This window comes from Oncorhynchus tshawytscha, linkage group LG12, assembly GCF_018296145.1.
Source record: "Oncorhynchus tshawytscha isolate Ot180627B linkage group LG12, Otsh_v2.0, whole genome shotgun sequence".
NCBI lineage: Eukaryota > Metazoa > Chordata > Actinopteri > Salmoniformes > Salmonidae > Oncorhynchus > Oncorhynchus tshawytscha.
The window spans coordinates 31,802,720-31,827,907 of NC_056440.1; the positions used below are offsets into that span (position 1 = coordinate 31,802,720).

The 25,188-nt window shown below is 42.8% G+C and overlaps 1 protein-coding gene across 2 annotated transcripts; it reads left to right on the top strand.

Annotated features, from left to right (window-relative positions):
- The first annotated feature begins 3,574 nt into the window (after window positions 1-3,574).
- LOC112262960 (dihydropyrimidinase-related protein 2) lies at window positions 3,575-24,986 on the top strand. Of its 2 annotated transcripts, none has more exons than XM_024438862.2 (14): window positions 3,575-4,004; window positions 12,002-12,090; window positions 13,516-13,700; window positions 14,825-14,989; window positions 15,169-15,230; window positions 16,019-16,099; window positions 16,391-16,459; window positions 16,742-16,862; window positions 17,092-17,248; window positions 19,082-19,223; window positions 19,473-19,643; window positions 20,426-20,605; window positions 20,749-20,941; window positions 22,193-22,254. In XM_024438862.2, exons 1-14 carry the CDS (start codon window positions 3,963-3,965, stop codon window positions 22,204-22,206), a joined length of 1,671 nt encoding a protein of 556 aa, XP_024294630.1. In that variant the 5' UTR covers window positions 3,575-3,962; the 3' UTR covers window positions 22,207-22,254. The 2 variants fall into 2 exon arrangements, with proteins under 2 accessions (XP_024294630.1, XP_024294629.1); XM_024438861.2 differs by lacking the exon at window positions 22,193-22,254 and adding an exon at window positions 22,729-24,986 and having other exon boundaries at window positions 3,578-4,004.
- The last annotated feature ends 202 nt before the right edge of the window (window positions 24,987-25,188 follow it).

Below are 25,188 nucleotides of genomic sequence, written 5' to 3' on the forward strand. Positions count from 1 at the left end.
AGTGAAGGATGCTTTGTTGCGAAATAGGAAGCCAATTCTAGATTTAACTTTGGATTGGAGATGTTTGATATGGGTCTGGAAGGAGAGTTTACAGTCTAACCAGACACCTAAGTATTTGTAGTTGTCCACGTATTCTAAGTCAGAGCCGTCCAGAGTAGTGATGTTGGACAGGCGGTTAGGTGCAGGTAGCGATCGGTTGAAGAGCATGCATTTAGTTTTACTTGTATTTAAGAGCAATTGGAGGCCACGGAAGGAGAGTTGTATGGCATTGAAGCTTGCCTGGAGGGTTGTTAACACAGTGTCCAAAGAAGGGCCGGAAGTATACAGAATGGTGTCGTCTGCGTAGAGGTGGATCAGAGACTCACCAGCAGCAAGAGCGACCTCATTGATGTATACAGAGAAGAGAGTCGGTCCAAGAATTGAACCCTGTGGCACCCCCATAGAGACTGCCAGAGGTCCAGACAGAAGACCCTCCGATTTGACACACTGAACTCTATCAGAGAAGTAGTTGGTGAACCAGGCGAGGCAATCATTTGAGAAACCAAGGCTGTCGAGTCTGCCGATGAGGATGTGGTGATTGACAGTGTCGAAAGCCTTGGCCAGATCAATGAATACGGCTGCACAGTAATGTTTCTTATCGATGGCGGTTAAGATATCGTTTAGGACCTTGAGCGTGGCTGAGGTGCACCCATGACCAGCTCTGAAACCAGATTGCATAGCAGAGAAGGTATGGTGAGATTCGAAATGGTCGGTAATCTGTTTGTTGACTTGGCTTTCGAAGACCTTAGAAAGGCACGGTAGGATAGATATAGGTCTGTAGCAGTTTGGGTCAAGAGTGTCCCCCCCTTTGAAGAGGGGGATGACCGCAGCTGCTTTCCAATCTTTGGGAATCTCAGACGACACGAAAGAGAGGTTGAACAGGCTAGTAATAGGGGTGGCAACAATTTCAGCAGATAATTTTAGAAAGAAAGGGTCCAGATTGTCTAGCCCGGCTGATTTGTAGGGGTCCAGATTTTGCAGCTCTTTCAGAACATCAGCTGAATGGATTTGGGAGAAGGAGAAATGGGGAAGGCTTGGGCGAGTTGCTGTTGGGGATGCAGTGCTGTTGACCGGGGTAGGAGTAGCCAGGTGGAAAGCATGGCCAGCCGTAGAAAAATGCTTATTGAAATTCTCAATTATGGTGGATTTATCAGTGGTGACAGTGTTTCCTATCTTCAGTGCAGTGGGCAGCTGGGAGGAGGTGTTCTTATTCTCCATGGACTTTACAGTGTCCCAGAACTTTTTTGAGTTAGTGTTGCAGGAAGCAAATTTCTGCTTGAAAAAGCTAGCCTTGGCTTTTCTAACTGCCTGTGTATAATGGTTTCTAGCTTCCCTGAACAGCTGCATATCACTGGGGCTGTTCGATGCTAATGCAGAACGCCATAGGATGTTTTTGTGTTGGTTAAGGGCAGTCAGGTCTGGGGAGAACCAAGGGCTATATCTGTTCCTGGTTCTAAATTTCTTGAATGGGGCATGTTTATTTAAGATGGTTAGGAAGGCATTTAAAAAAAATATCCAGGCATCCTCTACTGACGGGATGAGATCAATATCCTTCCAGCATACCCCGGCCAGGTCGATTAGAAAGGCCTGCTCGCAGAAGTGTTTCAGGGAGCGTTTTACAGTGATGAGTGGAGGTCGTTTGACCGCTGACCCATTACAGATGCAGGCAATGAGGCAGTGATCGCTGAGATCTTGGTTGAAGACAGCAGAGGTGTATTTAGAGGGGAAGTTGGTTAGGATGATATCTATGAGGGTGCCCGTGTTTAAGGCTTTGGGGAGGTACCTGACCGGGATGCATGAAAAGTACAAAGAATAGCAAGGACATGTGCAGAGATCTCACATTATTCATTGGCTGATGTTATTGAACCTAGACAGCATGGACTGGGTAGATGTAACAGTGCCTTCTCTCCATATTTTCTAACAGTGATGCACAAAATCAATAATCTGGGTCAAATGTGCCAGTAACCAAAAGGTTGTTAGATCAAATCCCCGAGCTGACAAGGTAAAAATCTGTCATTCTGCCCCTGAACAAGGCAGTTAACCCACTATTCCTAGGCCGTCATTGTAAATAGGAATTTGTTGACTGACTTGCTAAGTTAAATAAAGGTTAAATAAAAATACATTTAATAAAATGGACCATTAAGCATTTATCTTAATATCTGTGAAAGGTTATAGATTGTTGCAAGGTATGTCGCCGTTTTGTCTGTCATGTAGGCCTAAACAATGTCAATTTACCCCTTTTACCACGTTATGGAGCAGTTGCGGTTTAGAGGAATTATGTAAATAGAAAAGTACTGGATTTGGATGTCTGTCCTCTAAGCTTTAACATGAAATGTGACCAAATTAATGTTTACATTTCTTTGTGATTTAAAAAAAAGTCTATGTGTATGCCGGAACAATGTTTTGTAGGAAAGAGATCCCTCTTGGTTCATCCCATTCATGTTTCCATTGATTATTGTATACTCTATAAACGGACAAATACCGGTCATGGCTAGCTGGGATACAGTTTATGTCAAATTGAAGTCAAAAGTAGATTTATTTGCATTTGAGCTAACCCTAACCTTTTCCTAACCATAACCTAAGTATCCTAACCTACTACATGCATTATCCTAACCTGCTGCGTAAATTCTAACCTGCTACTAAAAGTAAACTCTGGCATAAACTATCTCATCGTAAATCCATGGCAATAGAGGAGGGGTTTGGGGATTTCAGACATTTTGATTGGCTAACCGTAGGAGTTCTGAGGATGAAGTAGGTGTCATGTGTTGTGATTATTTTTTCCCACCCGATTAGACTACAATGGTGTGATTGTTATGATGATTTCTACTGTTTAATGGGGTAATTATTCTAATCGGGTGTCTTTCCTGGCGTTTGAGAATAAATTGTTTGGATTTGAAAATCCAACTGTTGTATTGGAAGGGGGCGCGTGGGGCTGTTTGTGCTTGTCCATGTTGGTGTTTGAGTGAGAAAGACACAGAAAACCAATCAGTAAAAACATCACATCCTCTTCATTATCGATGCATCGTGCCGAGAACATCAAAATAGCCTTTCCAGACTGAAGTCAGGAGGACTTCGAGTTAGGTGTTAGGCAGACTAACTGGGCCTATACAAGTGAATGACCTTGTTTCATTTTTAAATTAAGGAATTAATTAAATCAACATGCACTTCACTTTCATATTATTTCGTGAAAATTAACAGCATTTAATCCATAAGGCTTCCACACACAATATGTCTTACTAAATAAGCACAACATTGGTTTCGATCAAAGGTGGTGGTTAACTTTAAACCTGACAGTACCTTGTCACAATAGAGTTGGTATATAGGAACATCAGTGTGTGGGCCTTTTCCCCACTACATTAGTAACGTAGTAACATTCATGTTGACCATGCACAACTTGATTATACAGGTTAGGGTTATTCGTAACACACAGCCCTTTTGACTTTGTTTGTCCTTTCTGAATAAAGGAAGTTGCATTGTTTCAGACAAGTAAAATTAGCATCAGTGTTACTGCTACTTCTCTCATGCTCCAGACTTGCTGGTAGCAGGTGAGCTGGAGAGCGAAGATGGGAGCAGGGTGGGGCGTTGCGCATGCACGGTGGCCATGGCCCTCATCACCGGTTATATTCTCGCTCCCTGTTGGTGACTGACTGTCTGGACAGGCTTGGCTCAGCATTGGAACGTGAGGAAAGACTGTCAGACCGTTCAGGTTCATTCAGCAAACCTCTTTGGACGTTGGAACGGATAGAGTTATTTCACGAATTTAGTTATTGGTTCTGTTGCAGGCGATAGCTGCAGACACAATTTTGTCTGGGCGTGGACTGATCTCAACACATCTGAGCATCCATTCCTTTCATTGCTAGCGGTCTAGTTTACATAAGTGTGGTGACTACCATAATCGAGGAGGCTGACAACGCGCCGCTAAAATGTCCGGGTACCAGGGAAAAAAAAATATCCCACGCATTACAGTGAGTATTGTGTTTTAAATGCTTATAGTTTTACAAAATGGTATGTAAAATCTAGACCGGCGATGCATGGCTGAACAAGCTAGCAGTGGGGATTACACAGTTAGCTTGCTAGCTACAGCCAGCATAGTCTGAGGAGGACTGGGTCCATTTGTACAAATGCAATGTCACCACTTGCACTGCTATAATAAACAAAGACACGGTAATTGGTCATGAGAAATTGAACGCATTGTAGTTCGTTCTTGTCATTGGAATACTCATTGGGACGCGCATTTTATTGTGTGCATCCTATTTTGCAGCCATTCCATATCCTACCATGTTAGACGATTTAGCCTAGCGGCAGGTTTAGGGAAAGATAATAGATGATTGGGACATTATGTACTTCTTCCTCCTTATATTCAGATTGATTATATTATACTTTTAATGCAGTATTGGTAATACTGTAGTTATAGACCTTGGGAATACCATCATATAAAATCAAATTTGAGGAAAATCCCAGCAACAATAGCATTTGTTTTAGCTAGGCCTCATTATTTTCCAAATTGTTTGGAAATATATTAATTGAATAAATATGTATTTGTCACAACAATTCGTCCTATCAACCCTAGAAAGCATTGGGTTGATTTGCCATGATGACATTTGGGGATGGGGACAGTAATTGAAAGGGCAAAAAAACATTTCTATAAAGTAGGTCATTGGATGAAATCCATCCTTGCTTTTTGCTGTGATCGTGAAGGCCTGGCTTTTGACTATATGCTGAAATATACTGTAGATACAGTAATGACATTTAGGCATTTAATGGCTTGAATCAAATAACAAACCACACATTTTTGTGCGTTCCTCTCTAAAATATATGATTTTTGTTTCTGGGCCCTGTTATTTGCATGAACTAGGCTAAACCCCTCTCTCACCCCACCTAAGCAAAGAGATAAGTTATGGGATGCTGGTAATGTACATGGATTTGGCTGTGGGGAGGTATGCTGTGGGGAGGTATGTAGTTTTCTCCGCTCTGCTGAAAAGTAATTATTATTTTAATGTTTTTTTTTTATCGGGGGGCGGGGGTGCTGCAGCACCCTCAGCATCCATTCTTCCCATGGCTATGCCTAGACTAGAGGTCGACCGATTAATCGGAATGGCCGATTTCATGTTTTCATAACAATCTGAAATCGGTGTTTTTGATCGCCTATTATTATTATTATTATTTTATTTTTTTAAAGACTGCCTGTTACGCGGATGCAGTAAGCCAAGGTAAGTTGCTAGCTAGCATTAAACTTATCTTTTAAAAAACAATCAATCATAATCACTAGTTAACTACACATGGTTGATATTACTAGATATTATCTAGCGTGTCCTGCGTTGCATATAATCTGACTGAGCATACACGTATCTAAGTATCTGACTGAGCGGTGGTAGGCAGAAGCAGGCACGTAAACATTAATTCAAACAGCACTTTCGGGCGTTTTGCCAGCAGGTCTTCGTTGTGCGTCAAGCATTGCACTGTTTATGACTTCAAGCCTATCAACTCCCGAGATGAGGCTGGTGTAACCGAAGTGAAATGGCTAGCTAGTTAGCGTGCACTAATAACGTTTCAAACGTCACTCGCTCTGAGCCTTCTAGTAGTTGTTCCCCTTGCTCTGCATGGGTAACGCTGTTTCGATGGTGGCTGTTGTCGTTGTGTTGCTGGTTCGAGCCCAGGGAGGAGCGAGGAGAGGGACGGAAGCTATACTGTTACACTGGCAATTTATTTATTTATTTTACCATTATTTAACTAGGCAAGTCAGTTAAGAACAAATTCTTATTTTCAATGATGGCCTAGGAACAGTGGGTTAAACTGCCTGTTCAGGGGCAGAACGACAGATTTGTACCTTGTCAGCTCGGGTATATGAACTTGCAACCTTTCGGTTACTAGTCCAACGCTCTAACCACTAGGCTACCACTAAAGTGCCTATAAGAACATTCAATAGTCAAAGGTTAATGAAATACAAATGGTATAGCGGGAAATAGTCCTATAATTCCTATAATAACTACAACCTAAAACTTCTTACCTGGGAATATTGAAGACTCATGTTAAAAGGAACCACCAGCTTTCATATGTTCTCATGTTCTGAGCAAGGAACTGAAACGTTAGCTTTCTTACATAGCACATATTGCACTTTTACTTTCTTCTCCAACACTTTGTTTTTTGCATTATTTAAACCAAATTGAACATGTTTCATTATTTACTTGAGGCTAAATTGATTTTATTGATGTATTATATTAAGTTAAAATAAGTGTACATTCAGTATTGTTGTAATTGTCATTATTACAAATAAGTTTTTTCAAAATTGGTCGATTTAATAGGTATCAGCTTTTTTGGTCCTCCAATAATCGGTATCGGCGTTGAAAAATCATAATCGGTCGACCTCTAGCCCAGACCTACTGAACATTTGACCTGTAGCCATAGAGATAGTTGGAGGACTGTAGTGCCCTAAAGCCAGTTTTAGCATGGGGTGCGTAACCTGATTAGGGAGTCCTCCCACAGAGCTCAGAATGAAAGAATCACATTTGTTCACAATAATTCATATTAAGAGAACATAGAAGTCGAGGATGCAATGATGTGCGGTCCTTCTTACCAAATTCTGATGTGCACATTGAAGATGCTAGAGTAACGGGCCACATTTACTTTTTCTCAGCCAACAACACGAGTAATGAACAGCAAAATCACTAGCCTATGTCAATCTACTGTCCCCAATAGTTGAAAAGTCTACCTATTGTATTGGTCAGCTTGTCGAGAAGGAAATAGCCTATTCCAGTTGTATATTCCCCAGTTGTGGGAATATAGATCAGAATGTTTAGCTTAAAATGTTAACTATTATTTCCTCACATTATAAGAGTAGCAATGCGCACAAGGCAGTAGGCTATGGATGAATGTTTGTTCCATAATGCAGTTAGCGGGAAAACACTGATGTCAAAGGCGCACCGCACATGCAAACAGTTTCATGTGACAGAGATGAAAATGTCTGTTAGAAATTTAGAAAGAGGGGAGTTCTAATATTTAACAACTAGCATGGGTTGCTAATATGACTAGGATTGTGCCTTTAGCTACTGGACGATGAAAAAAAGTTGATGTAAAATAATTGCCTCTGGATATGGTCTGATTTTGACTGGGCTACTTTGAAGCAAGGCCAAACATGCCTCATAATATGTAGTAAAACGTTCAGGTTTCAGTCAATTAAGTGTATGTTTTTTGAAAGTGAATACTGTCTCCAGCCCAATGCAAAGTGGTGTGTGATGCGCTGATGAAACCTGCCTTCCGTTGCCTCTGCGGTTGCTGTTTGAGATGCCGTAGCAGCAGCTCTCGCGCTGTCTGACAGATTTTAAGCTCAAAGCCTTCTGTATCTGCATTTGGTACACGTGTGATAAATAAGATACTTAATATACAGTACACATGTGCCAATTTAATTCCTCTTATGCAAATTAACCTATAGACCAATAAGCATGACCAGTCAAATGTATTTACATTGACTGGTATTTCCATCAATGAATAGGTTAAAAAGCATTATTTCGAAACACGTTTTTTTTTCCTTCTCGGACAATCGGCGGACCCCAATTTTATAGACTTTTCTCTTTTTTTTATCGTCCTAAAGCTGGCTATTATCAGCTAATAGAAACCCTGTGTTTTACCTCAATTAGCCACAAAATCCCTAGTTTGAAAGCAATTGTTTTTCTGGAAGCTATGCGGTGCCATTTGCCCTATATTTTCCCCCACATGGGCCGGCCCCTAGCAATTTGAGTTCAACCAATGAGCTTCAGCCCCTCGCCATTTGAACCAGATGCACATCATTCACACAGCAGAGACGGCAGTGACATAGTTCACATATCTGCACATATGTGACGTAGTATGCAATTTTCAGGGACCACTTTATGCTTGTGGTCGCTACTTTCAGAACTACTTGCTAAAATGTATACAAAAGTACCAGAGAATCTCTTTAAGGAAGGATCACATAATTCCATCCAAGTCACCAGAAGGGATCAGCCAATAAATTATACTAGTAAGGAAACATTCCATAACTGCAGGGGGCAGTAAAATGCCAACCGTGGCTTCATACCTATTCAAACAACATACTCTAGGTGGCAGTGTGCACCCTTTCAGTTTGTTTACCAACTCATTTATTTATTTATTTTAACTAAACAAATCGGTTAAGAACAAATTCTTATTTACAATGACGGCCTAGGCACAGTGGGTTAACTGCCTTGTTCAGGGGCAGAACGACAGATTTTTAACTTGTCAGCTTAGGGATTCGATCTAGCAACCTTTCTGTTACTGCCCAACGCTCTAACCACTAAGCTACCTGCCATCCCAAAACTCATAGAAGTAGCAGAATAAGAAAATTGACTACTTCAAATGGCACTGCCCATGCTCTCACGGACACCATAATGGGACAGATACAATGATGCGAAGTCTATGGCTGTAGCCTAAATAATTCCAGGAGAGTGTTTGGTACAGAATAATTTCCGTGTCACAAAGATTACCCATCCACTCATCCACAGAGCCCATCCAGCTCAGCATTTTACTGGGCTGGGCTCACTGTACATGAGGCAGGAGGAAGCCTTTTTAAGTGAGGATATGGATTTTCATTACCTAACTAGTCATAATGCATGTTCTAAATGCCATTCAGTGGAGTGGTTGCATTTAATTTCGCTCTCACTTCATCACTGTGTCAAGAATTTGCACAGCATGGAGTTGCTCAGATTTTTCACAATTATACCCAGGGCCCAATTGTTAACAGCATTACCATGACATAAATCAATTATATGCTTGCCCTTGAGGCTTTCAATCTCAGGGATGTTTATTTCTCTGAATAAATAGTTTACCTCCACTAGTGCATTTAGGTGTGACAGAGGTTCATGAAGTCATTCTGTTTGTGAGGTGTTTATTAAAAGATGCCTCAGTTATCACCTGCCTCTGCAGTGGCAAGACATATATTAAAACACAATACATCAGTGTTTTGCCTAGATCTCCTAAGACTATTAAAGATACAGGTATTACTATGGATGATGAACAGAGGAAGATAAGTAAGACAAGATGGTCATGGTTCTAAAAGAGGATATTGGAACCAGTGTGCTTTATTCTCTGCATTCAGGCCTGTTAATAAAAATGTTCCAGTTTGAGTCCAGAAATGTAGCATAATCTGACCCACTTGACAATAGTCTGTTAGATCATGATGGAATAATGCCCTTTTGGATTGCCTTTAAGATTCTGAGGTTTGTCTAAAGTCTTCTCTGCGGCCATTAGTGGTTGGCTATTGGTCACTGTCTGAAGGTGGAAGTGGTCAGGTCAGGGTGCTAGCTAGGGGATACTAACATCCTACATCTTGTGGCCTGCTGTGCAGTCTGGAGAGAGCCTCTGTCAGCCTCATTACAGAAGCTACCCAGCCCACACTCACCGAGGAAGGCCTGATGAGAAGTAGGCCAGCCCGAGCCTACACTAACATGCTCTCCTTAAATAGATGGAAATGGGATTATTTGTCCTACTCTTAAAGGTGCATTGTGCAGAATTCACTCCTCCATTTCCTTGTTGCTAAAATTGTAATATACTGAACAAAAATATAAACGCAACATGTAAAGTGTTGGTCCCATGCACACATTTGTTTACATCCCTGTTAGTGAGCATTTCACCTTTGCCAAGGTAATCCATCCACGTTACACATGTGTGGCATATCAAGAAGCTGATTAAACAGCATGATCGTTACATAGGTGCACCTTGTGCTGGGGACAAAAGCCCACTCTAAAATGTTCAGTTTTGTCACACAACACAATGCCACAAATGTTCTCAATTTTTGAGGAAGCGCGCAATTGGCATGCTGACTGCAGGAATGTCCACCAGAGCTGTTGCCAGAGAATTTAATTTTAATTCCTCTACGGTAAGCCGCCTCCAACATCATTTTAGAGAATTTGGCTGTACTTCCAACCGGCCTCAACCACTAAACACGTGTAACCATGCCAGCCCAGGACCTCAACATCCGGCTTCTTCACCTGCAGGAAATCATCTGAGACAAGCAACCCGGACAGCTGATGAAACTGTGGGTTTGCACAACCAAAGAATTTCTGCAAAAACTGTCAGAAACCGTCCCAGGGAAGCTCATTTGCGTGCTCATAATTCTCATCAGGGTCTTGACCTGACTGCAGTTCGGCGTTGTAACCAACTTTAGTGGGCAAATGCTCACCTTCACTGGCACTCTGGAGAAGTGTGCTCTTCACGGATTAACCCCGGTTTCAACTGTACCAGGCAGATGGCAAACAGTGTATGGCGTTGTGTTGGCGAGCGGTTTGCTGTTCACAACGTTGACATCAGAATGCCCATGGTGGCGGTGGGGTTATGGTATGGGCAGGCATAAGCTACGGACAATGAACACAATTGCATTTTATTTATTGCAATTTGATTGCACAGAGAAACCATGACGAGATTCTGAGGCCCATTGTCATGCCATTCATCTGCCACCATTACTTCATGTTTCAGCATGATAATGTATGGCCCCATGTCGCAAGGATCTGTACACAATTCCTGGAATCTGAAATGTCCCAGTTCTTCCATGGCCTGCATACTCACCCAACATGTCACCCATTGAGCATGTTTGGGATGCTCTGGATTGACATGTATGACAGTGTGTTCCAGTTCCCGCCAATATTCAGCAACTTTGCACAGCCATTGAAGAGTGGGACAACATTCCACAGGCCACTATTAACAGCCACATCAACTCTATGCAAAGGAGATGCTGCATGAGGCAAATGGTGATCACACCAGATACTGACTGGTTTTCTGATCCACACCCCTACCGTTTAAATCTTTTTTAAAGTATCTGACCAACAGATGCGTATCTGTATTCCCAGTCATGTGAAATCCATAGATTGGGGCCAAATTCATTTGTCAGTTGACTGATTTTACTTATGAACTGTAACTCAGTAAAATTGTTGCATGTTGCATTTATATTTTTGTTTAGTGTAGTTCACCTAATGTAGAGAATCATTGTACCATCTAAACTGCTGTGAAATATATTTTCAATAACCATATATTGTTTTTTCAGTTTGAAGCTGGTGTACAAAACCAAAAGTAAAAGATGCATTTGGTCAGGTTGCCCAAAAAGTTACGTATTGCAGCTTAAGTGCATGCTCTTGGTCTTCCATTAACCCATGCCCTAGTCTACACAGCACTTTCCTCTGCATCTCAGACTGAACTAAGCTACCCCTCTGATCTGAGCTATTCTCCATGATCTGAGCTGTTTGTGATCGGGGTGGAATCTCTTATGACTTAATGTATAAAGCCTGATTCTATATGAAAGATATAGCCTAGGCTAGTAAAAATGTACAATCTGAGTGCTGTCTGAGTAGATTATGGATGTGGTTGCTTTAATAAGGCTTTTCTGTTGGACATTAGCCTAGTCTTTGCACTCACTTAATATGGAGACGCGTTATGAGTATGTGTTAACTGCATCACTGGTTTGACAGAGAAAGAAACAGCTCTGGTTGGGAATAGTTGGTTATGAAAACTTTGCAGAAAGAGACAAAGAAAGAAAGATGTGGCCATAAACCTGTGTCCTTTTGTTTGAAATTTTCCATGTAAACAAATCAAACTTAAATGTTTGAATACCATTGTGTTACTTTGTTTTTCACTTAGCCCTGCTTATGCATTGTTGTTTGGGGTTTCTTGGCAGAGTAGACAATGGCCATGTCTTGGCAAAGCCCTAGTGCTGTTCTATATAGGAATGCATGCAGAGGATTCTATCCTTGTGTGCAGCTTGTTCGTTAGCTACTCATGGAACGCCTCTGTGCTTCTATTCAGTGTGGTTCTGTTAAAGCTCTCCTGGACGGATGGATGTGCCGGGGTTGAGTATTGGCTAGCTTACCTTTTATGGCAAATATGTTCAATGTGGAATATGCTTTTTAATCAATGGGTTGTGGTGCTCACTGCTATAAATACAATCAAAAGTCAAATGTAAATGAAATTCTGTCTCTTCCCACAGAGTGATCGTCTCCTAATCAAAGGTGGGAAGATTGTGAATGATGACCAGTCTTTCCTTGCTGACATCTATATGGAGGATGGAGTTATCAAGTAAGTCCTAATAGTTAGAGTGCCATTTTCTTGCCTGCACCTTTGTTGGTTTTATAAACTCGGTTAAATAAGAAACGTCCCTTTTTCAGGACCCTGTCTTTCAAAGATAATTAGTAGAAATCCAAATAACTTCATATATCGTCATTGTAAAGGGTTTTAACACTGTTTCCCATGCTTGTTCAATGAACCATAAACAATTAATGGACACGCACCTGTGGAACGGTTGTTAAGACACTAACAGCTTACAGACAGTAGGCAATTAAGGTCACAGTTATGAAAACTTAGGACACTAAAGAGGTCTTTCTACTGACTCGTGTAACAACACCTGCACAGGATCGGTACATCCGAACATCACACCTGCGGGACAGGTACAGGATGGCAACAACAACTGCACGAGTTACACCAGGAACACACAATCCCTCCATCAGTGCTCAGACTGTCCGCAATAGGCTGAGAGAGGCTGGACTGAGGACTTGTAGGCCTGTTGTAAGGTAGGTCCTCACCAGACATCACTGGCAACAACGTCGCCTATGAGCACAAACCCACCGTCGCTGGACCAGACAGGACTGGCAAAAAGTGCTCTTCACTGACGAGTCGCGGTTTTGTCTCACCAGGGGTGATGGTCGGCTTTGCGTTTATCGTCGAAGAAATGAGCGTCACACCGAGGCCTGTACTCTGGAACGAGATTGATTTGGTGGTGGAGGGTCCGCCATGGTCTGGGGCGGGGTGTCACAGCATCATCGGACTGAGCTTGTTGTAATTGCAGGCAATCTCAACACTATGCGTTACAGGGAAGACATCTACCTCCCTCATGTGGTACCCTTCCTGCAGGCTCATCCTGACATGACCCTCCAGCATGACAATGCCACCAGCCATACTGCTCATTCTGTGCGTGATATCCTGCAAGTCAGCAATGTCAGTGTTCTGCCATGGCCAGTGAAGAGCCCGGATCTCAATCCCATTGAGCACGTTTGGGACCTGTTGGATCGGAGTGTGAGGGCTAGGGCCATTCCCCCCAGAAATGTCCAGGAACTTGCAGGTGCCTTGGTGGAAGAGTGGGGTAACATCTCACAGCAAGAACTGGCAAATCTGGTGCAGTCCATGAGGAGGAGATGCACTGCAGTACTTAATGCAGCTGGTGGCCACATTGGATACTGCTTGTTACTTTTGACCCCCCCTTTGTTCAGGGACACATTATTCCATTTCTGTTAGTCACATGTCTGTGGAACGTGTTCAGTTTATGTCTCAGTTGTTGAGTCTTGTTATGTTCATACAAATATTTACACATGTTAAGTTTGCTGAAAATAAACGCAGTTGACGGTGAGAGGATGTTTACTTTTTTGCAGAGTTTATATGAAGAAAATCTGTATATTGTTTTGTAATAGCCTTTGATAATTTCTCTCAATCTGTTTCTTCTTCTCTCAGGCAAATTGGAGAGAACCTGATTGTTCCTGGTGGGGTGAAGATCATTGATGCCCATGGGCACATGGTGATGCCCGGGGGCATAGATGTGCACACACGCTTCCAGATGCCAGACAGGGGCATGGTGTCAGCAGATGACTTCTACCAGGGCACCCGAGCTGCTCTGGCTGGGGGAACCACCATGATCAGTATGTACTAATGAAATGGCATACTTGACAGAAACCCATAATACATGTGATGTCTAGGTAGATTCTGACTTACTGATACTTGGTACTGACATCCTAGATGGAAAATTGCTGAAGTTGGTAACGGAATATTTTTTTCCCCTGTTTGCCGCATTTTCAATTTAAGCTTAGAAGACGGTGTGTGCCCTCAGGCCTGGAGGAAGGGAAAAGGTCATTACACGGCCAAAGAATAGCAAATCACCCTTTGGTTGGCTGTTTGAACCATTAATCGGCCTGTTAATAGTGTCTAGCAAACTTTTGGAAATCACTTTTGACCAAATACAATGTTATTTTACAGAAAACAACAGACGTTCAGCATGCTTATAAGGAAGGGCACTCAACATGCTCGAAACTGACATAATTGGCTAATGATTGGCCGAAAGAAATTGATAATAATAAGATTGTGGGAGCTGTTTTGTTAGATTTCAGTGCAGCTTTTGATATCATTGATCCTAACCTATTGCTGACAAAACGTAGGTTTTATGGATTTATATTCTCTGCCTTATCATGGATTGAGAGTTACCTATCTAATAGAACAGAGGGTTTTCTTTAATGGAAGCCTCTCTAACATGCTGACCAGACGGCCTGCGTGTGTCCGTCCGTCATTGTGCGCATGTTGATTTGAGGAGAGATTGACTGCATCACTATTGGTCTTTGTGCGAGGTGTTGATGGGTTAAAGGTACAGAACTGTCTGTTCAAGCAGTTTGCACACATTTCGGGCACTCATCAGTACAACACAAGACATGCAGGCAGAGGTTTCTTCACAGTACCCTGGTCCAGAACAGAGGCTGGGAAACGCACAGTTTTAAATAGTCATGACTACATGGAACTCTCTGCCACCCCGCTGACAGGGACAATATTTTGTACTGTATTTTTAATTGTGTTATGTATTTTATTTATTGTGTTTTGTTTCCTGTTTGGAACCCAGGAGGAGTAGCCACTGCCTTGGCAGTGGTCTAATTGGGGATCCTAATAAAATACTAAATACCAGATGTTCACGTTGTCTCATGATTTTGAATATATCTGGCCTCTGTAAAATGTGCTAATGTTACTGCTAGTGTGTTTTCAATGGTGTGTGTGTGTGTAGTTGATCATGTGGTTCCAGAACCTGGTGTGAGCCTGCTGGCAGCGTTCAACCAGTGGAGGGAATGGGCCGACAGCAAGTCCTGCTGTGACTACTCTCTGCATGTGGACATCACTAACTGGCACAAGGGCATGCAGGAGGAGATGGAGAGCCTGGTGAAGGACCATGGTACGCCGCTAACACAATTACACGACCCATTCTCCCTACATTCACTCATGTCAGGGGGTTGGGGCAGTTATTACTTCTACTAAGACTCTTTCTGGTTTATTTCCTTCCTGTGACTGTCCTTTCCTCTCCCTTTTCTATCCTTTTATTGCTACTATTGCTCATAAGTTTTCTATCTTTAGGTGTCAACTCTTTCCTGGTCTATTTGGCTTATAAGGATGTTTTCCAACTTTCCGACTCCCAGGTACGATTTGAAGCGTTTCAGATTGGTATGATTTACTGGCGACGGATGGAGGAGTCAACATTTCTGGAGGCTTGTGCCTTTTTAAAGTAATGAATGCAATGCACTTTGTGTAGCTAAATTGCATGACAGAATGATATTCTGTATTACATTTCTGATAAACTCTTTGGAGGCTGAATCCTAACTATAGATTAGCAGGCGTAAAAAGTAGTTGTTGACGTAAAATGAGGGATTTGCACGAGTGTTCACGTTACGCCTGCGTATCTTGCATGCTACAGTACGTCACTGCTCCAAACATTCAGAGATTATTGTAGACCTCTTCACCTCTTCTGGAAAGTCTACTGCTTTCTGAATGCTAGGTAAAGGATTGTCTGTCTGGGGTGAATGATCACTACCATGTGCCTCATGTCTTTCTGTGAGAGCTTTGTTATGGGCCAATATTGAGTTTTCCCACTCAGCACAGGCTGGTTAGTGTTTAGGACTGACACTGGGGATGACTCTTGCAACACGTGCTGAAAGATTGCCTGACCGTTTCCTGTGGCCTATTGCAGCTGTGAATACCTAGTTGATTGCCGTGGGAATTCAGAGTTGAACAAAGTGGTCCAAGCTAAAGAGAGAAGTGGAGTAAATGAACTAATCTGTGCATTTAGCGCTCTCCTTCTATTTCTGATTCTCATCCAACACGTGTTGCTCTGATAAAGAGATCTCCAGTCATCTTGTAAATGTCCTCATTGCCTAAAGCCTCTGGTTCCCTGCCCTGCGTGTGACCGTCTGCTTTCCTCCTCCTGTAGATGTACGAGGTGTTCGGTGTCATCAGAGACCTGGGTGCCATCGCTCAGGTGCACGCAGAGAACGGGGACATCATTGCCCAGGTAACAGAACCTCTAATAAACCCTATCACCATGTCCCAGCTTGCCTTCTCCGCTGGCCAAGCGCAGGTAGCCTAAGGGTTAGAGCGTTGCACCTGTAACTGAAAGGTCGCTGGTTCGAATCCCCTAGGTGAAAAATAGGATGATATACCATTGAAAGCACTTATCCCTAGGTTGTTCTAGGGGTGCCGTACTACTATGGCTGACCCTGTAAAACAACACATTTCACAGTTTTATTGTATGTGGCAATAAATTATATATATTTTTAAAAGCTGTTGTCTGATGTGTTTGCAGGAGCAGTGCAGGATCCTGGAGCTGGGCATCACTGGCCCTGAGGGTCATGTACTGAGCCGCCCAGAGGAGGTAAGTATGACCTCTGGCCAGGTCCCCTGCCTATATCAGCCTTCTGCTTGTATTTGATGTGTGCCTTTGGTTGCTTTACATGGACATTAGGGAAGAGGCTGTATGATATTAACAGAATTCACTACAGATGTAAAGTAAATGAGTGAGTCAAGTGTCTTTCCTATGCTTGCTTCTCCCAGAATGCCTAGAAGCATTAAAGCTAGTCTGTAACTCAACATGAAGGTCACTGAGTCTGGTCTGTTTGGACTGAAATCCCTCTCTCTGTGTCTGTCTGGTGTGTAGGTGGAGGCAGAGGCAGTCAACCGGTCAGTCACTGTGGCCAATCAGACCAACTGCCCCCTGTACATCACCAAGGTGATGAGCAAGAGTGCTGCTGACGTCATCGCCCTGGCGAGGAAAAAGGGTACTAGTAAAAAGGAGAAAGTAGTGTGGTGATGGACTACTGCAACATGTTTTGTATTGATTGTTCTCTGTGGTTATACATACACTAAATGTCAAATCCCACATAAATGATTCCACTTGTAAATCAGTCCTGCCTTGGAGACCGGGCACGAGCACTCTGAGGTGTATAGAACACTGACACTCCCTGCCATGCTGACCTCGTGTTTTGCTGTGTTTCTGTGGTACTCTAGGCGCTGTGGTGTATGGAGAGCCCATCTCTGCCAGCCTGGGCACGGACGGCACCCACTACTGGAGTAAGAACTGGGCCAAGGCAGCTGCCTTCATCACCTCCCCACCCCTCAGCCCCGACCCCACCACCCCCGATTATCTCAACTCACTGCTCTCCTGGTAGGTACACCATTTACACTATGTACAGTGCCTTGCGAAAGTATTCGGCCCCCTTGAACTTTGCGACCTTTTGCCACATTTCAGGCTTCAAACATAAAGATATAAAACTGTATTTTTTTGTGAAGAATCAACAACAAGTGGGACACAATCATGAAGTGGAACGACATTTATTTGGATATTTCAAACATTTTTAACAAATCAAAAACTGAAAAATTGGGCGTGCAAAATTATTCAGCCCCCTTAAGTTAATACTTTGTAGCGCCACCTTTTGCTGCGATTACAGCTGTAAGTCGCTTGGGGTATGTCTCTATCAGTTTTGCACATCGAGAGACTGAAATTTCTCATTCCTCCTTGCAAAACAGCTCGAGCTCAGTGAGGTTGGATGGAGAGCATTTGTGAACGGCAGTTTTCAGTTCTTTCCACAGATTCTGGATTGGATTCAGGTCTGGACTTTGACTTGGCCATTCTAACACCTGGATATGTTTATTTTTGAACCATTCCATTGTAGATTTTGCTTTATGTTTTGGATCATTGTCTTGTTGGAAGACAAATCTCCATCCCAGTATCAGGTCTTTTGCAGACTCGATCAGGTTTTCTTCCAGAATGGTCCTGTATTTGGCTCCATCCATCTTCCCATCAATTTTAACCATCTTCCCTGTCCCTGCTGAAGAAAAGCAGGCCCAAACCATGATGCTGCCACCACCATGTTTGACAGTGGGGATGGTGTGTTCAGGGTGATGAGCTGTGTTGCTTTTACGCCAAACATAACGTTTTGCATTGTTGCCAAAAAGTTCAATTTTGGTTTCATCTGACCAGAGCACTTTCTTCCACATGTTTGGTGTGTCTCCCAGGTGGCTTGTGGCAAACTTTAAACGACACTTTTTATGGATATCTTTAAGAAATGGCTTTCTTCTTGCCACTCTTCCATAAAGGCCAGATTTGTGCAATATACGACTGATTGTTGTCCTATGGACAGAGTCTCCCACCTCAGCTGTAGATCTCTGCAGTTCATCCAGAGTGATCATGGGCCTCTTGGCTGCATCTCTGATCAGTCTTCTCTTTGTATGAGCTGAAAGTTTAGAGGGACGGCCAGGTCTTGGTAGATTTGCAGTGGTCTGATACTCCTTCCATTTCAATATTATTGCTTGCACAGTGCTCCTTGGGATGTTTAAAGCTTGGGAAATCTTTTTGTATCCAAATCCGGCTTTAAACTTCTTCACAACAGTATCTCGGACCTGCCTGGTGTGTTCCTTGTTCTTCATGATGCTCTCTGCGCTTTTAACGGACCTCTGAGACTATCACAGTGCAGGTGCATTTATACGGACACTTGATTACACACAGGTGGATTGTATTTATCATCATTAGTCATTTAGGTCAACATTGGATCATTCAGAGATCCTCACTGAACTTCTGGAGAGAGTTTGCTGCACTGAAAGTAAAGGGGCTGAATAATTTTGCACGCCCAATTTTTCAGTTTTTGATTTGTTAAAAAAGTTTGAAATATCCAATAAATGTCGTTCCACTTCATGATTGTGTCCCACTTGTTGTTGATTCTTCACAAACAAATACAGTTTTATATCTTTATGTTTGAAGCCTGAAATGTGGCAAAAGGTCCCAAAGTTCAAGGGGGCCGAATACTTTCGCAAGGCACTGTACCTCTATTCAACACAGAGCTATGCAGTAATCATGTGTTACTTACACACATCTTCCACCAGAGGGCGGTATGTCATCCTAGCCTCCTGGAAAGTCGTATCACTCAAGACAGAAAGATCAAACATAAGACCTGTCAGTAGTCTCTCTCCCTCTTCCCCTCCATCCTTTGTTCCTTTCCAGTGGTGACCTGCAGGTGACTGGTAGTGCTCATTGCACGTTCCACACCTCCCAGCGTGCCGTGGGTAAAGACAACTTCACCCTCATCCCAGAGGGCACCAACGGCACTGAGGAGAGACTCTCCCTCATCTGGGACAAGTGTGTGGTGAGGCACACTACAGACTTTTCTGCCGGGTTTCCTACCATCAAACATACCCCAATCACACATGCTTATTTTAAATGTATCCTGTTATTGTAAATATACACAGATATTGTGGTATTAACAATCAATCTACTTTCCCTGTTTGTGCCACAGTTATTCATGTCATCAAGCGGTTGTCTCAGTTGGTGGTGAATGTTTGCAGCTGTTTTGTTAGAAAGGAAGTGACAGCGCCTTGTCTTCTGATTCCCTTAGGTGACTGGAAAAATGGACGAGAACCAGTTTGTGGCTGTGACCAGCACCAATGCAGCTAAGATCTTCAACCTGTACCCCCGTAAGGGCCGCATCGCTGTGGGCTCTGATGCCGACCTGGTCCTCTGGGACCCAGACGTCAGCAAGGTCATCTCTGCCAAGAGCCACAACGTGGTAAGAGCCTGGCCAACCCACACTGTATTGACCATGTCATGGTATTTATACATGGTTTTAGTCACACCTACTGTATGTAGGACTCATTTTCATATGAAACATTGAAGGTATTTTACCAACAAAGCTTTGATCCAACCTAACAAGTAAAAATCTACTCACCTGAAATGACTTGTCACAGAAGACCTCATGCAGACTGTTTGGTAGCCTAGCGGTTAGAGCGTTCGGCCAGTAACTTGTCGGTTTGGGTTTGAATACCCAAGCCGGCAAGGTGAAAAATCTGTTGATGTGCCCTTGAGCAATGCACTTAACCATAATTTGGTCCGGGGCGCTGTACTGCTATGTCTGACCCTGTAAAACGTCACATTTCACTGCACCTATTTGGTGTGACAAACGATTTGTATTATTATTATTTTTTTTTATCACTCACTGAATCATCACTACTCTTCATTTAAAGGAGCTAGCTGGCTATATTAGCACTAGTTTCCCAGTAGGATGTCAGCTGAATGTCAGTGACTCACTGTGTAACAGTGTAACAGTCAGTCTTTCTCTCTGGGCATCTATGTTGATGTGATTGATGGCCATCACCATGCTGGCACAAGTCATTGAAAGACTAAGGCCCAGACTGAAGTTCATATTGAAAAAGGCCTCAGCTTGTTTAAATGTGTTGTTGTTTTGTGCATGTGATAATCATGTAGTCTTGGTGTTCTGTTTCTATGTTATTTGCCCTCTTGTACCGTGTCAGTCTATTTGTCACTGTTCTCATCAGAGCTGTTCTTCTGCAGGCTGTGGACTATAATATCTTTGAGGGCATTGAGGTGCGTGGAGCTCCCCTGGTGGTGATCAGCCAGGGCAAAATCGTGTTGGAAGAGGGCGACCTCCATACCACTGAGGGATGTGGGCGCTATGTGAGCCGCAAGCCCTTCCCTGACCATGTCTACAGGAGGATAAAGGCTCGCAGCAGGGTGAGTCTATAGTGCTGTGAAATTGGCACAGAATAGATTGTTTATGACCATTCCCACAGACAGTGATGATCGCAGAACTCGAACAGCCGAATTGATGCTGTCATCTTGTCTGTCTGTCTGTCTCTCTGTTTGTCTCCTCCAAGCTGACGGAGCTGAGGGGGGTCCCCAGGGGTCTCTATGACGGGCCAGTGTGTGAGAATGTGACACCTAAGGTAATGACTCCGGTCACCTCGGTGAAGACCTCTCCAGCCAAGCTGCAGCAGCAGCAGCAGCAACAGCATCAGCAGGGTCCTCAGCCAGTCCGCAACCTGCACCAGTCTGGCTTCAGCCTGTCTGGTGAGTACAGCTCAAAATGTCTCTCACAGCTCTTACATGGAACATCAGTAGGAATAGCATAATACTAAGACATGTACAGTCGTGGCCAAAAGTTTTGAGAATGACACAAATATTAATTTTCACAAAGTTTGCTGCTTCAGTGTCTTTAGATATTTTTGTCAGATGTTACTATGGAATACTGAAGTATAATTACAAGCATTACATAAGTGTCAAAGGCTTTTATTGACAATTACATGAAGTTGATGCAAAGAGTCAATATTTGCAGTGTTGACCCTTCAATCCGCCCTGGCATGCTGTCAATTAACTTCTGGGCCACATCCTGACTGATGGCAGCCCATTCTTGAATAATCCATGCTTGGAGTTTGTCAGAATTTGTGGGTTTTTGTTTGTCCACCCGCCTCTTGAGGATTGACCACAAGTTCTCATTGGGATTAAGGTCTGGGGAGTTTCCTGGCCATGGACCCAAAATATGGACCCAAGATGTTTTGTTCCCTGAGCCACTTAGTTATCACTTTTGCCTTATGGCAAGGTGCCCCATCATGCTGGAAAAGGCATTGTTCGTCACCAAGCTGTTCCTGGATGGTTGGGAGAAGTTGCGCTCGGAGGATGTGTTGGTACCATTCTTTATTCAAGGCTTTGTTCTTAGGCAAAATTGTGAGTGAGCCCACTCCCTTGGCTGAGAAGCAACCCCACATGTGAATGGTCTCAGTATGCTTTACTGTTGGCATGACACAGGACTGATGGTAGCGCTCACCTTGTTTTCTCCGGACAAGCTTTTTTCCAGATGCCCCAAACAATAGGATAGGGGATTCATCAGAGAAAATGACTTCACCTCAGTCCTCAGCAGTCCAATCCCTGTACCTTTTGCAGAATATCAGTCTGTCCCTGATGTTTTTCCTGGAGAGAAGTGGCTTATTTGCTGTCTTTCTTGACACCAGGCCATCCTCCAAAAGTCTTTGCCTCACTGTGCGTGCAGATGCACTCACACCTGCCTGCTGCCATTCCTGAGCAAGCTCTGTACTGGTGGTGCCCCGATCCCGTAGCTGAATCAACTTTAGGAGACGGTCCTGGCACTTGCTGGACTTTCTTGGGCGCCCTGAAGCCTTCTTCACAACATTTGAACCGCTCTCCTTGAAGTTCTTGATGATCTGATAAATGGTTGATTTAGGTGCAATCTTACTGGCAGCAATATCCTTGCCTGTGAAGACCTTTTTGTGCAAAGCAATGATGATGGCACGTGTTTCCTTGCAGGTAACCATGGTTGACAGAGGAAGAACAATGATTCCAAGGACCACCCTCCTTTTGAAGCTTCCAGTCTGTTATTCAAACTCAATCAACATGGCAGAGTGATCTCCAGCCTTGTCCTCGTCAACACTCACACCTGTGTTAACGAGAGAATCACTGACATGATGTCAGCTGGTCCTTTTGTGGCAGGGCTGAAATGCAGTTGAAATGTTTTTGGGGGATTCAGTTCATTTGCATGGCAAAGAGGGACTTTGCAATTCATCTGATCACTCTTCATAACGTTCTGGAGTATATGCAAATTGCCATCATACAAACTGAGGCAGCAGACTTTGTGAAAATTAATATTTGTGTCATTTTCAAAACTTTTGGCCACGACTGTAGGCACTCCAGTTTTATCATTTGGCCTGCAATTTTACAATATATTTAATCTGTTACAAATAAACAACTTCTCGTGTTGTTTTTTTGTCAGGAAAATCAGAGCGATGTCTCATTCAAATCCCCTTTAAGATTAGACTTTTTTTCTCTCTATCTCTCATGCCCAGGTGCACAGGTTGATGATAATATTCCTCGCCGCAACACCCAGCGCATCGCGGCGCCCCCTGGTGGGAGGTCGAACATCACCAGCCTGGGTTAAGCTCTCCTGTCAGCTGAGCCAGAGAGGAGATGAGCGGGAGAATCCACCCCAACTCCCAGACAAACCATCACAACCAACGGAGGGCACTTCATCTAATGTGATCCTTCTCCCTGACTCAACTGCACCCTGGTCAAAAACACTTCATCTTCATCCATATTTAACAGCTCTGTCACCTCATTCAAAGAAAAAAAAGTGATAGCACTCAATGTTTTGTTTTGTTTTGTATGACCTATATGCCACCTTCATTTATTTTTTTTTAAAGGAAGAGTCAAGTGAATTTAGACCGCTTGATGTTTTACAGTTTTGTGACAAATATATTTATATCCCATTTAAGTTTGGGCTTTGTTTACATTTTGGCTTTTAATTGTACAAGAGGAACTGTGGATTGCAGTCGTGGCATTTGATGTATCTGCTATTTAATGGGCCATGACACGCATTGTTTCCAAGAAGTGATAAATGTCGTTATGAACTACGGAGACACTGAATTGAATCATTGTCAAAGACACGTGGCATATTTTATTAAAATACATCTTATTGTTTTCCTTCTATCCTATAAGTGAATGGAATGGTTTCTTGCATTTGGCATAATTTTAAGGCTTTAGAGTAGTGTCGTTTAAGTAACTGAGAGGACCTTTTAACCGCTCTGTCAGATTTGAATGACTTTAAACAGCTGTGAGTTCTTGGTATTATCCTCCCAGTCTTTCTGGTCAGCATTACCACAGAAGTTTCAGCTGAACAAATTCACTTTAATCTTCCTTTCTCTCATTGCTGCACTTTTTGTATTGTTGTAATATTTTTGTTGTTAATATTCTACATTTTCAATCGTGTCTAGAGCTAAAACACTACTGTAATCTCTGAAATATTGACTATTAGATCTTAGCTTGTTTGCTGATGGAATGCACAGAAGTCAAAGGTGAGAGTATTGTAGGGTTAAACCATTCATCTCCTCACTCAGAACACCTTTGACACAAAGCATGCACAATACATGGCAGCAGGGAGAACCTTCGGCAAAAAAAAACAGACGAGAGACATTTAGCCTCTTATTTCATCCTCTTTTTTTCTTCTTCTCTAGCTTTCCAAAGTTAAAGCTCGCCAAGATACCAGGCTTCCTATAATCACACTGCTGTTTATTTCTAATGACACTGACAGCCATGCTGGATAGAAGGTTGCCCCTAGCAACCTCTCTGGTGCTATTTGTTCAATGCTGTGTATGTGCAGATGGTGGTGCCTACTTTTTCCACTCAACCACACAAATTCAAGCTTTGTGAAAACCACTTTACGGGGGAAGCGGGGTTAGCTCTTACCATTCCTCCATCATGGTCTCATATGTCACAGGTCTTCATTTTCTATCTGCTAAAGTGCAAAAGGTGAATCTGTGAAAATGTTGATTTGTATTAGATGTTTGTTTTAGTTATTTTTCAGAATGTTTGTTCATTATCACTTGCCTGCCTATTCTATAAAGTATTGATTGATTGCACACTATATGAACCATGTATTTATGAAAAATATATCTTAAGCACTGTCAGTGACAAAGCTAGTACAAGTGGTGCTTTGAGATCCAGTGAAAAAAAGCTATGATAATGAAATCCATTATTTACAGTGTGCCGGTTATGTGGTTTGACTCCTGTCCTTATTGTTGGAGACATTAGAATAGCATCTCCTTGTAGCTCTGTGAGTGTTGACGATGGGAGCCACTTTTAACAGGTGCTCCATCATCACTCTCTTTACCCTCTTAACTATTCACATTAGACCCCACTGTTAGTGCCACTCATCAGGGTATGGACAATGTTAGTTAACCACTCACTAAGCACTCACTGTGTGAAAGGTACAGTAGGGACCTTTTACAGTAGTAGGCTCCTTATTCATCTGATCAGTTTTCGGTATAGCATTGTATTCTTTCCTCCTTGCCTTGTTTAGGTACAGGTCATCATGCCAAGCTTGTATGTGATGTAAGTGAATTGCAGATGGAGAGGTTTCCTATAGTGTTTATTTTTAATTTCTGAAGTTTAGCACTGTCATTGCCCTCTCTCCCCTGCCATCTAGTGATAAACTGTTGACCATGTATGTTTTGTAGGCTACTGGGATTTTGGGGTACTTATTCCTGACGGCATTGAATCCCATCGGTGTTGATGTAAATGGTTTTAAACATTAAAAAATTCAACAAAATTCCCTGTCTCTAACACTTATTGTGCTAGCAAATACTGGTTTAGTTTTGGTCATAAAATAGAGGCGCAACTTTGGTTTTAGAAGTGTGTGTTGGGGGGGGGACATACACATATAGTCAAAAGTTTGGACACACCTACTCATTCCAAGTGTTTTCATTATTTTGACTATTTTCTACATTGTAGAATAATAGTGAAGACATCAA